General features: G+C 43.1%; 1 protein-coding gene across 1 annotated transcript in view; it reads left to right on the top strand.

The window, feature by feature from the left end:
- The window catches only part of SLC15A5 (solute carrier family 15 member 5), a 435,391-nt gene extending 421,707 nt beyond the window's left edge, over positions 1-13,684 (top strand). Inside the window, exons 8-9 of the mRNA XM_069628381.1 lie at positions 2,591-2,699; positions 9,187-13,684. Coding sequence (XP_069484482.1) covers positions 2,591-2,699; positions 9,187-9,334 — 257 coding nt within the window. The 3' untranslated portion in view covers positions 9,335-13,684. The remainder of the gene's footprint in view (positions 1-2,590; positions 2,700-9,186) is intronic.
- The last annotated feature ends 227 nt before the right edge of the window (positions 13,685-13,911 follow it).

The raw sequence follows: 13,911 nt of genomic DNA, 5'->3' as shown, positions 1-13,911 counted from the left end.
GGGTTTGTATCAGCAGTAACAATATTTTCAGATGATGTTTCAGACGTTCTTGAGGGTGTGTAATTCAAGACATAAAAAACTGTATCGACTGGTACCACAAGGTTATCGAAATGGGATGAGAGAAATCATTTAGAAGATGGCATCATAGTGGGACAGAGTCCCAGATTACACTTTAGAAATCTATCGTCCTAATATCACCACTAATGGCATTTACATAGGAGTATAGATTGGACCTCAGTTTTAATTAAAGTCAATAAGATACCTAACAGTCGTGACTCTCAGGGGGAGAGTGGATATTTTTCAGTAGAACATAAAGATACAGCCACTAACAAGTGACTTGACTGTAAATACTTTCAAATAAAAATACAAGTATGTATCACTAGCGTTTTTAATACAAAAAAGGGGTAAAATTAAACATAGATCAGTGCGCCAAGTTGACTCTTTCCACATATCACAAGGATCACTGTACATAATTTTGAAGTGAAGATAAATAAAGTCCCATGGAGTTTCAAAAAAATTAAATACATTCAATGGCTAGTGTTTACAACATTCACACTAGTGTATATCACATAGACCAACTACGTCCATTTAAACAGTCCCAAACAGCACCAATAGGTCTATTATGTTGCCAACGTGTTTTCAATTAACAAAAATCCATCTTCAGGGCTATGGTTGCTATTGGTTCCAAAAAGTCAGGATTTCTCACAATGTAGGTGCCTAAAGAATAACAGAGGGAAATAATCACTACGGGCTTAGAGTGTCAACTCAATTAAATCACTTATATATCAAATAAACCACCAACCTTGTGGTCCATACACAATAGTTGTCAGGTAGGTCAATCATGCAGGACTGCAGTTGCTCTCTGTGTCCGGGTGCAGATGTAGGTCAGACAGTAGAGATACCGGGATCCCTAAGGAGAGGAGAGTCTTCAATTTTAAGTACAGCCAAGCTGTTTATTAAGATCTGGCTCAAAAGGTTACTGAATTAATCTGTAGTGAGGGAAAGTAGCCGTGGTGATCCCGCGCTGCTAGGCAACACGGGAATACGCCGAGGCATGAGCACTAACTTAGGTGATTGTGGCCTTAGTGGATACTTAAGTATATCCTATGGCGATTCATAACACTGCCAGAGGAGTAAAAACTTACAGGCGGTTCAACTACATAGCGGGTGAGTGGCGAGCGCGATAAGCGTTTCGCAATGTGTGGATACATAACGCCATGTCCAGTCCGTGACAAGCAAGATAAGCGTAACTTAAACTAATTCTCTTGAAGTGCATTCGGGCTCCCAACGAGAGCGTACAGACCTGTCAGGTGGAGGGTGGCGACCGCGTAAAATGTGTTAAAATATGTTGGGCTGCGACTCCGTTTCTAGTCCTTAGTATTTAGCAATAATGTCTATTCTAATAGCAATACACTAAAAGAGGAAGAATAAAGGAGCACTCAACTCGCTAAAAGTAGCGAAGAACGACTATCCAACGCCAAAGCGCTGAGCAGGTTCACTGTTGTATATGGTGGTTTCCCTTGTAACATTGTGCATGCGCGCGAATGCCGCGGGTCGTCATCTTGGTATGGGCGATGCCATTTCGGTGACGGCATGCGAGACGCGCATCCACTGGTTACGAAGAGGTGCCAACCCACAGTACAGTGACGTATGTAATCGAGTGCAGTTGCACATTTCTAAAAGGGCCAAGCGGAACTGGTAAGGAGCAGATCAGTCACTGCTATAACCCTCTCGTTCAATGAGCTTACTTTAAGGGCTTTGAGGTGGTGAGCATGGGGGAAGTGCAGATCCTTGTCTGCTGTGGCCCCCATGACCACCCAATTAATGAAATACCTGTCAGTAGTTGGAAGGAACATGGGCGCGGTAAGTTACCGGGGGCCACACAAGTAAAGTCAGATGTTAAAAACCTATCTTACCTTGAAGGAGTAAGCAGTGACTCTCAAACACTTCTTGCTAAATGCAGTATAAATTGGACAAAATTTAGCAATATACAAACACATAAATCAAAAGATCTGCTGCTTCATATATCTTTTGTAAGGGTAAGGCAATAGAGCTTTATGCATATTCAATAGTGGAGAGGTGTAGCCTTATACAGACCCACTTCATAAAGTGATCTAAAGAACCATATATCTGATGCTGGCGAAAACAGTGAAACAGTTAGTTACCTATTCACTCTGGCGTACTTGAAACTCCCCAAACCGGGATTTAAAGTCGTTCACACTCTATAGGGGTTAGCTGTTTGCCACTTAGCTTGTACTCGCAGAAGTCTAGAGGTTATCATGCTACTTCAGCAGGATTCAGACAGTGTAATAAAGTCAACATAAAATTGATCTCCATTTTGGATTGTGGCACCCATATATTCTCTTTTCGTATTTCAGGAGGAGCGGTCTCTCTTTGGGCATGCAGACTTTTGCTCTGGTCGGGCATGTTGTCATAATTTGATCTTTCTGGTGTTGGGCTGATATACATAAGTCTGAATCCCACCTTCGTCGGTCAAGCTAAATAATGACCCAAAATATTCTTAGTGGTTTTCAAGTGACAGCTATGGATTTCCAGATTTTGATCTGTTTCTACTTTTCTCTCTCGACAGGCAGCTGGTTTCCAGAATCCCTCGCAGACGGTAATTTGGAGACATTCTTCTTTTTGTTAGCATCACTAATGATCTTGAACACGTTGGGATTCTGGAGAATTTCCCACAGGTAAGACAATCATGCATGCATTACATCATATTCCTAACAGCCTTTGAGAGCATGAGTTTAATTCATTTTTAAGCTGACTAGTGTCTATTTAACAATTAACTGACTGATCCCATTTCATCTTTTGCTGCATAACATATGTCAGTCAGTCAATATCTTAATTTTGGCTTCAGCCATAAAAGCACAACATAATCCATACAATATTAATTTGTTAAAACTACAAATAAATTTACATTTTACAAAACCAATGCATAAACAACTCTTAAAATAAGAAGATATCTCTCTTTTTGATATACCTACCCATAAATTAACAAATGAATGAGTGCAAAACAAACAATACAGATCATAGAAGTACAAATGTATGCTAACAGCAACTGTTCCCCTTACAATCTAAAAACAATTAGCGCATAAAATGTATCATATTTTCTTTTTCTACAACTGTGTTAATCACACAACATAGAATTCATGTAACACAATAAAGAACAGAGCATATTAATCACACAACATAGAATGCATGTAATACAATAAAGAACAGAGCATGTTAATCACACAACATAAAATTAATGTAATACAATAAAGAACAGAGCATGTTAATCACACAACATAGAATTCATGTAATACATTAAAGAATAGAGCATGCCTCCCTACACTTGTATGTCATAGAGTCATAAAAGTCATAGAGGGCTGGAAGGATAGCTCAGGGCAACTCCTTTGTCTTGAAAGCAAGACAAAACAGACAGGTTTGAATCCCGGCCCTTACTTAGAGACTGCTCACCAGTACTAAGCGTGTTACAAAAGATTAATTATGACTATAATGCACTGGCTCTCATGAACCTCCTCCTAATGCCTAACCAAGTGCATGGCCATACGTTTTACATCAATAGAAACAAAGATATATAACGTATAAAACAAAACTACAAAATGTATCTAATACTTCTATGCATTGGATAGTAAAAAAAGCATACACAAATGAAAACAAAATATAATACACTTTACAATAAATATTGTTTACACAATCCCACCATTATCTTACACGCAAACATCAGTTAAAAGGCTTCCAACAAAATTATCGACATAGGAAGACTGAAGGTTAGACCTAGGAAGGTAGCATTTCAAACTCCGAGCAATCTAAGTTATGCTGTTTGATCACTATATGACCTCCAAACTCCCCATGCTTTCAGTACATAATTAGCATACAATATGTGTTCAGAATTATCCCAGCAGCATTCAGGTTTTGCAGAGACATCCAGCAAATACCCCAACATGCCTAAAAAAGTTATGGAATGTTACTCAGGCTCTAGGAAGGCCCCAGCCTGGGCAGGCTGATATTAAGTTTTAATTTAGAAATTATTAAAAGGCATTGCAGACAGAGGTTGCTGTTACTGTAAGAGGCATGAAACTGTAGCTCTTATTTCACGTCAACTTTCCTAAAGACAATTGCAAATGTAACAAACATTGGTAAAGCAAATAGGTCTGACTTTGAAAATGTAAAGGGTACTTTTTTTCTGAAGCCTCCGGGGCATAAAAGGCTTACCCTCCACATTTGCAAAGGGAGACGTTAAGCCCCCGTTACAAGGGCTGAAACAGGGTAACAGTCCGGCAGCCCAAGTTAACGGTCCGAGCAAAGCGAAGGGCATCATCAAGGGCTATGTGCCATTACCCCGTCCTAGACATTAGCACCCTGGGCTACCAAAGCGGTAACCCGGAGTGCTAAAGAAATGTATTTTCAGTCATTGAACGCGGCGCCCTTGAATGTTCCATTCAATGACTGAACATAGTGGGCCTCATTACGGCCATGGCGCTCCCGTAATGAAGGGTGTCGGTACGGGACCGGCACCCTTCATTACGGGACGCCGTATTACGAGGTTCCCTAGCGGTCCCGCGAGGGGACCAGGAAGTTAATAACGGGCCTGTTATTAACGGGCACGTTATAAGCTCCCTCCCCATTCCCATTGAGCCCTATGGGGGGCTCAAATGGGAATGAGGATGGGTTTTTCCAATGAGGACTTACCGGGTCCTCCATGGTTGGAATAGCCCGGTAAATCCTCATTGGAGGAACCCGGTACTGGAACCCGGTATGGAGGCAGCCATGCCCTTATTAAGGGAATGGCTGCCTCCATATCGTGATGAAGCCCAGTGTCTTAAGATGGCTGCCATAGAAAGGCAAGGTGGGGCTCCGTACAGAGCCCCACTTCTCATTCCATGGCGGCCTACGGGATCCAAGGGGAAGGAGCAGCTTCGGCGGCAAGTGCTGCCACCGAAATAAGGTTAGAAGGGGGGTGGGAAATGAAAAAAGCAGGTGACAGAGGGTGGGGGGTAGATTACTGCAAAAATAACTAAATAGAAAGCACTACACAAAACCTCCCCTAAAGAAAGAACACAGAATAAGCAAAGATGGCAAGAGACAGCACTCTGGGTAATGAATCGAGGTGAAAGGCAAGTAAAAGCCACATTATTCTTTAAAGGATGGAGGCATTGAATACAAAGGTTCTGTCCCATGTGCAAAAGGGATCAAAGTGACCTTACCAGATTCGAGGGCCCAAAAATGTACCATTGTAGCAGTTAGCAGTCCATTAAACCTTGTTGAGTTTCTTGACGGTTCGACAGCGTTGAACCAGGCTTTGAGATGTTGTGCGAGCGGTTTGAGATAATTTATGGTGCAGTCAGTCATATTGACCGAAGCAGCAAGCTGACCTCTGGCTGGGTCGAAGGCGGCAACTCAGCGCAGTTCAAAGGTTATGTTAGAGCGATACACGTTATAGCACTCACGAGGATCGGTTCGGGCACCAGCACGTTTGACAGTTTTTTTAAAATTTCTTTTTCACCTAGCATTTGCAAAATGAGCGTATTTGGATTTCTGATATACGGCCCCGCCCAAATGTTGTTGTGGACCTATGGAAGTAAGCAGAAGGGCTTTTCCAACTAGATTTTCTTAGCCAAAGCTTCAACATGCCCGGCCTTGCCATGCAGTGAGTAAATTCCAGACATACCCCCTGGTGCAGCGAACACCTCTCTCCAGCTTTCCCTCCTTTTGGCACTGTGCCACATAGGATACAGTTGAGCCCCATTATAAATTCGGTCCAATTGTGCACATTGCTACTCCACCTTTGCCTTCTCATGTCTTCCTGAGCAGCTTATCTATCCATGGTTCTGGGGAAGGTTGGTTCCTGTGGTTCGAGTCGAAGGTCGGCAACAGTTCGATTCAGTGACCCTAATGCTCCATTGTGCAGTGCGACGAAGTGGCAGGTCAATGTCAAGCCAGGTCGAGTTGTTGTGTAACTGTTAGCAAGTGACACTCCAGCAGTTCCAGTTAGGGTCCGGTGATGAGCATTTAATTTGAGCCAAGCAGGTGATGGACTCTGCAGTGTAAAGCTGGTTCGAGATGAAAGCACGCTGGTTCGAAGTGTTTGCTTGAGTGCTAAAGAGAGCTCTGGTCAGTCCTGTGATTCGATACGGCTTGAACACGGTTCGAAAGCAGTTCAACTGGTTTGATGTGATAAAACAATGATTCTGTCAGTCTTGGCTCTCAGGGTGCTGTGAATCCTAATCCAGGATTTCAAAGAGCAGACTGGTACTTGTTCTCATGCTTCCAAACATGGGGAAGGCTGGCACACAACTACAGGGGTCCTTGAACATGTTGAGATCCTAGGTACCATTGGAGCTGGCAGCGAGGCACGTCTTGTGCCAGCAGGAGCTCACCCCCATAGGTCATTGGGGATGGTTCGGAGGAGGAGTGAGAAACCCCTTATTTTAAAGGCAAATGACCACAGGTGATTGGACTAAAGCTAGCCTGCTTTAGGGGTTCAATCTCTGTTCTCAGAACAAGTGAATTTTGCATTTCGTCATCACACTCAAACTGCTTTGTGCTGAAGGAAGTGGAGGTGACAGGAAGGTAAGATAGAGGGAGAGATAAACAAGATGGTGGAACCTTCCTCCCGCTGTAAACCTTCGCTCTGTCTAGACTACACCTGCCCCCTTCCCTTCTTAATAGGATCAAAGACCCTTTTAGTGTGACACACCCTTGTGTGAGATTAATCCTTTTGTGAATGGGTGTGCCCTTTAATTCCTGTTCCCAGGACAGCTTTCTGTGGACTGGTTGTCTCTATTGGGAGGGTGTTTGCTGCCCTCACAACGAAACAAAAAGAGGCAACCCCGGGAACTACAGTCCTGCTGGCAGCAGCAAGGACAGCCTGTGACAAAACACTTAAACAGCTGAACTGGGCTCACAGGGCTGACACATGTATGATATCAAATTGATGTGGCTTGGATAACTATGAAAGATGCTAGCCGCCATACTTTAAACTCAGGTTTGGCTTATGTTTAAAGTTGTATGTGCCACCAGGACAGCACACACAAACTTAAATATCTTTGAAAAAGGAGTACATTAGTTAAATGCAACCCCAGTGCTGTAGAGACTTGGCTTTCACTGCACCTGTCAAATGGGAACCTGTGACGTCTGAACCTGGTCTGTGCCACTGGAGAGAAGCCACTGCAGATCGGTCTACTGATGCAACACTATGCTTTTGGCATGGAGTTTATGAAAAGGGATCTGATCAGCAGATTACTCTTTCAGAGATGGAATTGCCTGCATCAATTTATTAATTAATAAACACATTTACAAAACTTGCCAGATGGCATTTCTTCACAACACAATGAAGCACAAAGGAGGAAAACACAATGTTATCAAGGAGCAGGGAAACAAAACCACAATCTTGTATGCACCAGGGACACTCTCTTCAATGTAAAGTGCTCCACTTACTCATACAAAATGGCCACTGCTGTAATAGAGATTTCTCTAGGATGTACTGGTTATAATGATGTGTTAATTATATAGCGCCTTTATCCAAAGCGCTTTACAGAGCACATATTTACATACAATATCAGCCATCCGAAATTGGTACTCATTTATTGACCTCGGAAGGATGAAAGGCTGAGTTGGCCCTGCCGGGATTCAAACCTGCGACCTGCATTATCACGCTTAGATCACAGCAGCGAGCGCTCAACCCGCTGTGCTATTTTACCAGCGATGTATGTATCATAAAGCCGCTGACTGACACCAATGACCCATCACATTTATGTTTCTTCATTAGCTCTGGAAGAGAGCAACTATCACTTGGCAGTAGGCAAAACTCCCTCAAACCAGACCTAAATAGGATGTCTACTAGCTGTGGCTTTTCAACTTCATGCGAGGAGAAAGTTAAGACGTTTGGATAGAGCCTGTAGCAGTGGTCGGATCAAAAAAATAAAATTGCACAATAGCCAAAAATAATATTATAATAAGGAGCATTGATTTAAACCCAGATCACACAGATGCAAACTATTGGATGTATTTTAGAAATAATGTATTTATGCTTTTATGGGATGTATTTACCAAAATAAAAAGCAATAAAGAGTGAGACTTCTATAATTCAAAAAGCAATACTTGTCTCAAGGAATTATGGAACATGTCCTATTCATCCCTTCTAGACAACCAAGACAGCAGGTCTAGACCATATCTTCTTATGCAAGCGATAGGGCAGGACTGAATTAGTGACTACATTTGATTTCAGTGAGAGAAAGCAAGGAAACAGTACATTTAATGCATTCTGATAAATGTGGGCTTCATTTTAGATGTGGCAATGTAAAAGGGGCTTCTCAATTTGTCGACGAGGGGTTAACGTGTGGTTGTGTGGGTGCATCAAAAATAAGGGACTGGATCAAGGTAATGGTTGCATGTGTTAAAATCGTGGCAAAAATGGCCGTTTACACAAACAATCACTGCAAAAGGCTGTGGTTTTGCTGCCGCAATCCATGTAATGGATGCGGGGGACACCCCTGCCACCCCCAGACCCATTACACCATTTAAGGGGAGTGGGGTACACCCCTGCAACCCCAGCTCCACTTAAATGCTATAATGGGTACACCTTTACCGGGTCAACCCATGGCATTTTTGCCACCATTTCTTTTATAGATGACTTTTTTTTGCTGCGATTTTCTTACTGCACACGTTTTAAATGGAGTCAAATTATGATAGAATGTGTTTCTGGGGGTAGTGTTAAAATAGACATGAGTAAAAGGAAATGGACAAAGTACAAATTGCAGGTATTTTTCAGCAAATGTGTTTGCATGGAACCAGATGTCAGGATAGGACAAAAAAAGGAGGAATTCTCAAGATGTGTCATAAGAAAACAATGTTCGGTGAAGTACTGAAAGAAGGTGAGAAACCTCTGAGCATAAATCATTCATTCAACATACTCACAAAGTACTAGAGTAGTCGCACCGGAGACACATTGGCGGGTAAACAAGGGTTAAGTGAGAGGCAATGTGCCATACCGTGAGCGTTTGGAAGAGAAATTGACAGGCTGGAGTACCCTAATCTCGCTTTCCCTGTTTCTATGACTACCATTCAAATTAATATAGCTTGCAGCAATTTTTAACATGTAAAATGGAACTTCCTAATTATTAGAACACGTATTCCACTAAATTCTGATTTTAAATTCTTTCTTACCAGGTACAATAACTTAGAACATGAATTTGACCCGGGAACAAAAGGAGGCCTTCTCGAGGAGAAACTACTGCAACATGAAAAGTCGCTCATGTTTTATGAGAGTGTCCTGGAATGTTCTCCATCTTTTTCTCCATTCCACACGTTGCTGTGATCCACCATCTCTCAGCTATACTATGAGTTTATACAGTGCACACCTGCCACAGTAAGTGTGGGAGGAGTAGTAGCAGGGCGCTGCATGGAGGACCGCGGTTCCTGGAAAAAGAGCCATGTCTTTAGCAACTGTTGGACCGCAAGATGGAAGGTATCTTTGCAAAAGTAGAGAAGATCAAAAGAGTGTTGACAACAAATGGAAAAATGCACCCTCAATGTCTTTATTGCAGACATCTGGTATATATATCAGAAGTTTGGCAGTGGTGTAGCTAAGAGTGGTAGTGCTGGCACTACCTCTACCTTTGCAGTTGTGCATTTGTTACTATGAGTGCTGCATGTGATGTGTACGTTACTATTGGTTTGGACTAACAATATACGATTTTGCAAAGTTTTACAAATGTAAACAAAATGGTGGAAAAGTATGCACTTTTCAAACATTTATGTCACTATAAATGGTAATAGAATATAACTTGATCTCTGGTTAGGACTAGTATGCATGTTTCTGTTAACTGTTAACGCATGTCTTATGGGTTGTGGAGCGTGCATGTAATTTATAGTTTCGGGCTATGTAGATGCGGGGTGCCACAAACTGAGGAATTTTGTAGTAAATAAAACGTGTTATTGTAGTAGAGTCTGCGGGACTAAGTCCAGTGCCAAGTACTTTCAAAGCAAACCTTAAAAAGTGTGCCAAACTGTGATATTGTATGTACATTCAATTTCCCTTCATTTATGCATTAATACATTCATTCATTGGTTCATCCATGCATTGCCTCTCTCCTAGATCAATATCAGGGTTACTTTCTTATGCATTATCCCTCTACGCTTAATCTCTTACATGCGCCATCACTTGTCAGGTAGAGGTTTAACGTCCATCCTATGAAACATGTTGGCTTCATGGGTGAGCATATCCGTTTACCCTTTTGTAATGGATTTAGGGGCTCATGTTCATTGGGGCATAGTGTACAAACATGCGTAAAAGACTTGCATAAGGCTTTTACGCGCGTTTGTTACAAAACAACCCATTTTTATCCATTTGTATGTCAGAGAGGAGGGGCGGAATGCAACTTGCGTTTCTGCCGCCTCCCTTCCTCGCCACCATGCCCCGTCATTTGCTGTGGTATGCAGTTTCATGCTGGCACAAATGCTGGGGATCCGTGTGGAGCCTGCTGGCTTCATGCACCGGCCTAAAGCAGAAGGACTCCATATGGATCAATTGTAAATGCTGCCTACCATGCTCGCATGGCAGGCAGCATTTCATTGTAATTGTAAACGCACCCTTCGATACGCTTGGCAGGCATTGTTTACTAATTTGCATGTCGGAGTGCAAATGTGCAGGGCAAAAGACGGCGTAAATGTGTGTACACCACCTTTTGCCCTGAACACTGCGCCATGCAAATGACCAAAATTGGGGCTCAGGGAGCCGCCTAAGTATATACCTACATGTAACGGCTCTCGGCTGCCAAATTACATTATAGAGCAAAATGAGTTCCCTAGTGTTCCTGAAGACACTTAAAAAAAAATCTCATAATGATGTTATATTTTACCTAATAAATGGTATGAAAATAAATGGTAAAACAGATATATGGGAAGAACTAACAACCATTGGTAAAGCCAACTGTTTTGGCTACTGCCAAATCCGTCCAGATATGTTAAGAGGCTATCATGCCTCCATACACACATTTCATCCTGTTATCAAGCATTCAATTACTTTATAAAAAGCATGCATGGTGCTGCAGTCAGGGGTCCATGGGCATCTTCGCATGACCATAAGCTGGTTGTGGAGGCACGTCATTTGAAATAGGAGCTCAGGTGCATCAAGCAACTAGAAAATTACCAAAAGAGATACTAGGCGCACTTTTGTTATATTTCAGTTTGGCCTCAATGATGACGCAGGACAAAGGATACGTCTTTACTTCTTTATTCCTTCTTACACACTGACTTCCCCTTGCTTCCCGCCTCCCTTCCTACCGCCCCTCCCTTTCCCCCATTTCCACTTTTGCTTTCCCCTTAAAGGGGCCGCTGTCTTTTTTCCCCTCACAACACCCCTCCTTACTTATCAAGTAAGTTGTCTACATTTCCTCAATGAGACGGGTGGGTCTTCTCGCGACTCTCTGGGGCCGGCCGGTTTGTCCCGTCTTTCGTCGTCCTGGTCTGTCGATGTGGGAGCCTCCGGTGGATCGGGAGGGGGCCCTTGGCCTTCGGGCTCATCTTCGTCGAGGGGCGTATCCTCGGCTGGGTCCTCGTGGAACATTCTGCGGAAGAACGACGCGTTCCTTGTTATTTTGCTGTGGTCACCCATTGCAGTGATCATGGGTCCTTTAACTTTGGTCACTACCAACTGCTCGGGCCGGTGTCTCGAGTCGGTCTTCCTGGATTGGGCCTGCCGCACTATTACAGTCTCCGCGATGGGAAATTGCGGTTCTCTGGCTCTCCGTTTCCTGTCAGCCAATTCTTTGGCCTTTTGTCTTTTCTCTGCTTCTCGTTGTCTTATTTCGTCATCCTCCGCTGGGGTGTAGTCTTCCAGTTTGGGAAGCCGGGATCGTGGTTTGTATTTGATCATGAGCTCTGCCGGGGTCCGGCCGGTTGACTCATGCAGAGTGTTTCGATAGCTTCTTAACATCTGTGAGATGGCTTGTGGCATAGAGGTCTGGTCCGTTGCTGCTTTCTAGCGTGTGCGCTTGATGCTTGCCATGAAGCGTTCCACCATACCGTTGGCTTGTGGTCAGAGTGGGGTGATTCTTTGGTGGTGGAATCCAAGGTGTGCCGCGAATTTCTTAAACTCTTGCCCCTGGGACGGGGACCCATTGTGGGTTTTCACTGTGTTTGCGATACCCCATTCGCTGAACAGTTCGTCTATTGTGACTACTATGCGATTGAAGGCTGTGGACTGCATGTCTTTCACCAGTGGGAATCGGGAGTATTTATCGATCGCCACTAGGTGGCCTCCTTCTTCCAGTGGGCCGTAGAAGTCAAGTGCCACGCGTTGCCAGGGTCCTTCTGGGAGGGGGACTATCTGCAGTGGGCATGGCGGTGGGCTGGCTGCGTTTACTTGGCATGGGCTGCAGTGTCTCAATATGTCATCGACGATGTTGTCCATGTGGGGGAACCAAACTTGATTACGTAATATCTTTTTCGTGTTGGCTATGCCACGGTGTCCCTCGTGTGCGATCATGACAAGGGGTTTCCTGAGACACTTGGGGGCCACTAGTTGGTTTCCTCTAAGTAATGTTCCTTGGTTTGTCGTGGCTAATTCATTGTGTATTTTCTCCATTCTCGCCAGGTCTCTCCTGTCTACTTTCCCCCCGACCCCTGGATCAAAGTGTTCCTTGGCTGCTATCGCCACTAGTTCATGTTCGTGAGTTGGACGGCTGCCCTAATGGTGGGGTCTGCCCTGCTCCTTTCTTATAAAAAGCATGCGTGGTGCTGCAGTCAGTGGTCCATGGGCATCTTTGCGTGACCATAAGCTGGTTGTGGGGGCACGTCATTTGAAACAGGAGCTCAGGTGCATCAAGCAACTAGAAAATTACCAAAAGAGATACTAGGCACACATTGGGATCTAATTGTGTTAAAGAGTTCACAGGGGTCCCTCCCATATTAACGGGTACCATAAAATATACACAGTCAATGGTAACAAATCACTGGAAAACAATCAGGGTTGACATGGTTCCTGCATGAATTGTCCATAGAGGAAGAATGGAAAGCTTTTAAAAACAAAGAAATGTACAGTAAGATGACCCCATGCTAGCTTGTAAGGCCAGAGAAGAGGGCAGGGATGCTATGCTCTGTTTCCCAACAAGAAGGGCGGATGCAGAGCACCGCATCCATGCTCTATCCTCTCGCCTGTGCCAGGGCTTGCAAGCCAAGCAAGCTGAAACACTTTTCTCTAATGAGTTTACATTTGCACAAAGGAGTTCTGCAATGCCAATTGCATGAGGGGACAAGTGGTGCCATGAGTGTGAAAAAGGGAGGAACATGGGCAAAGCACCATAGATATGTATTCATCCATGAATACTATCTTCCTCTCTTTCCTTGCTCCATAGTATAAAGCAACATACATGAACCAAAACTAAAAAAGGAAATTTTATTGAAAACACATTAGGCCAGATGCAGTAATATACACAGAATTTTAAGATTGCAAAATACGTTTAGGAAATGTTTTATTGAAAGTATTATGTGTCTTATTAAATTAACATGATATTGTATTTATGGTGTATACATTGAAATATATTATAGTTATAGTAATGTTCAATTTATGTATTATTTTGTGTTTATGCTATGTATTTATTATTTGTTATACATTGTTTTGCTATGAAATGCATGGCCATTGAGACTATGATGCATAATAAATAAAATGAAGCTGAAAATATTACAATGTTCCTTTATTTTTGTTTCTTGGTTTTTGGTTTCCGGTTCTGACATTGAATACTATATTATTACCCAATAGTAATATAAACAGCATTGATTGTTTAAAAAAGACAACAGGTTGAAACCTAGGTTAGGCTAACAAAATAACGTATTTGCGAGCTTTTGTAATCTTCAGATCACTCGTAGGTGAAGAAAGAAGGAAGCCCTTGGAAA

This window comes from Ambystoma mexicanum, chromosome 12 (assembly GCF_040938575.1).
Source record: "Ambystoma mexicanum isolate Mex_15411 chromosome 12, UKY_AmexF1_1, whole genome shotgun sequence".
Classification (NCBI taxonomy): domain Eukaryota; kingdom Metazoa; phylum Chordata; class Amphibia; order Caudata; family Ambystomatidae; genus Ambystoma; species Ambystoma mexicanum.
Note: the sequence above shows the minus strand (reverse complement) of the source record. Positions and strands in the feature narration are given on the sequence as shown.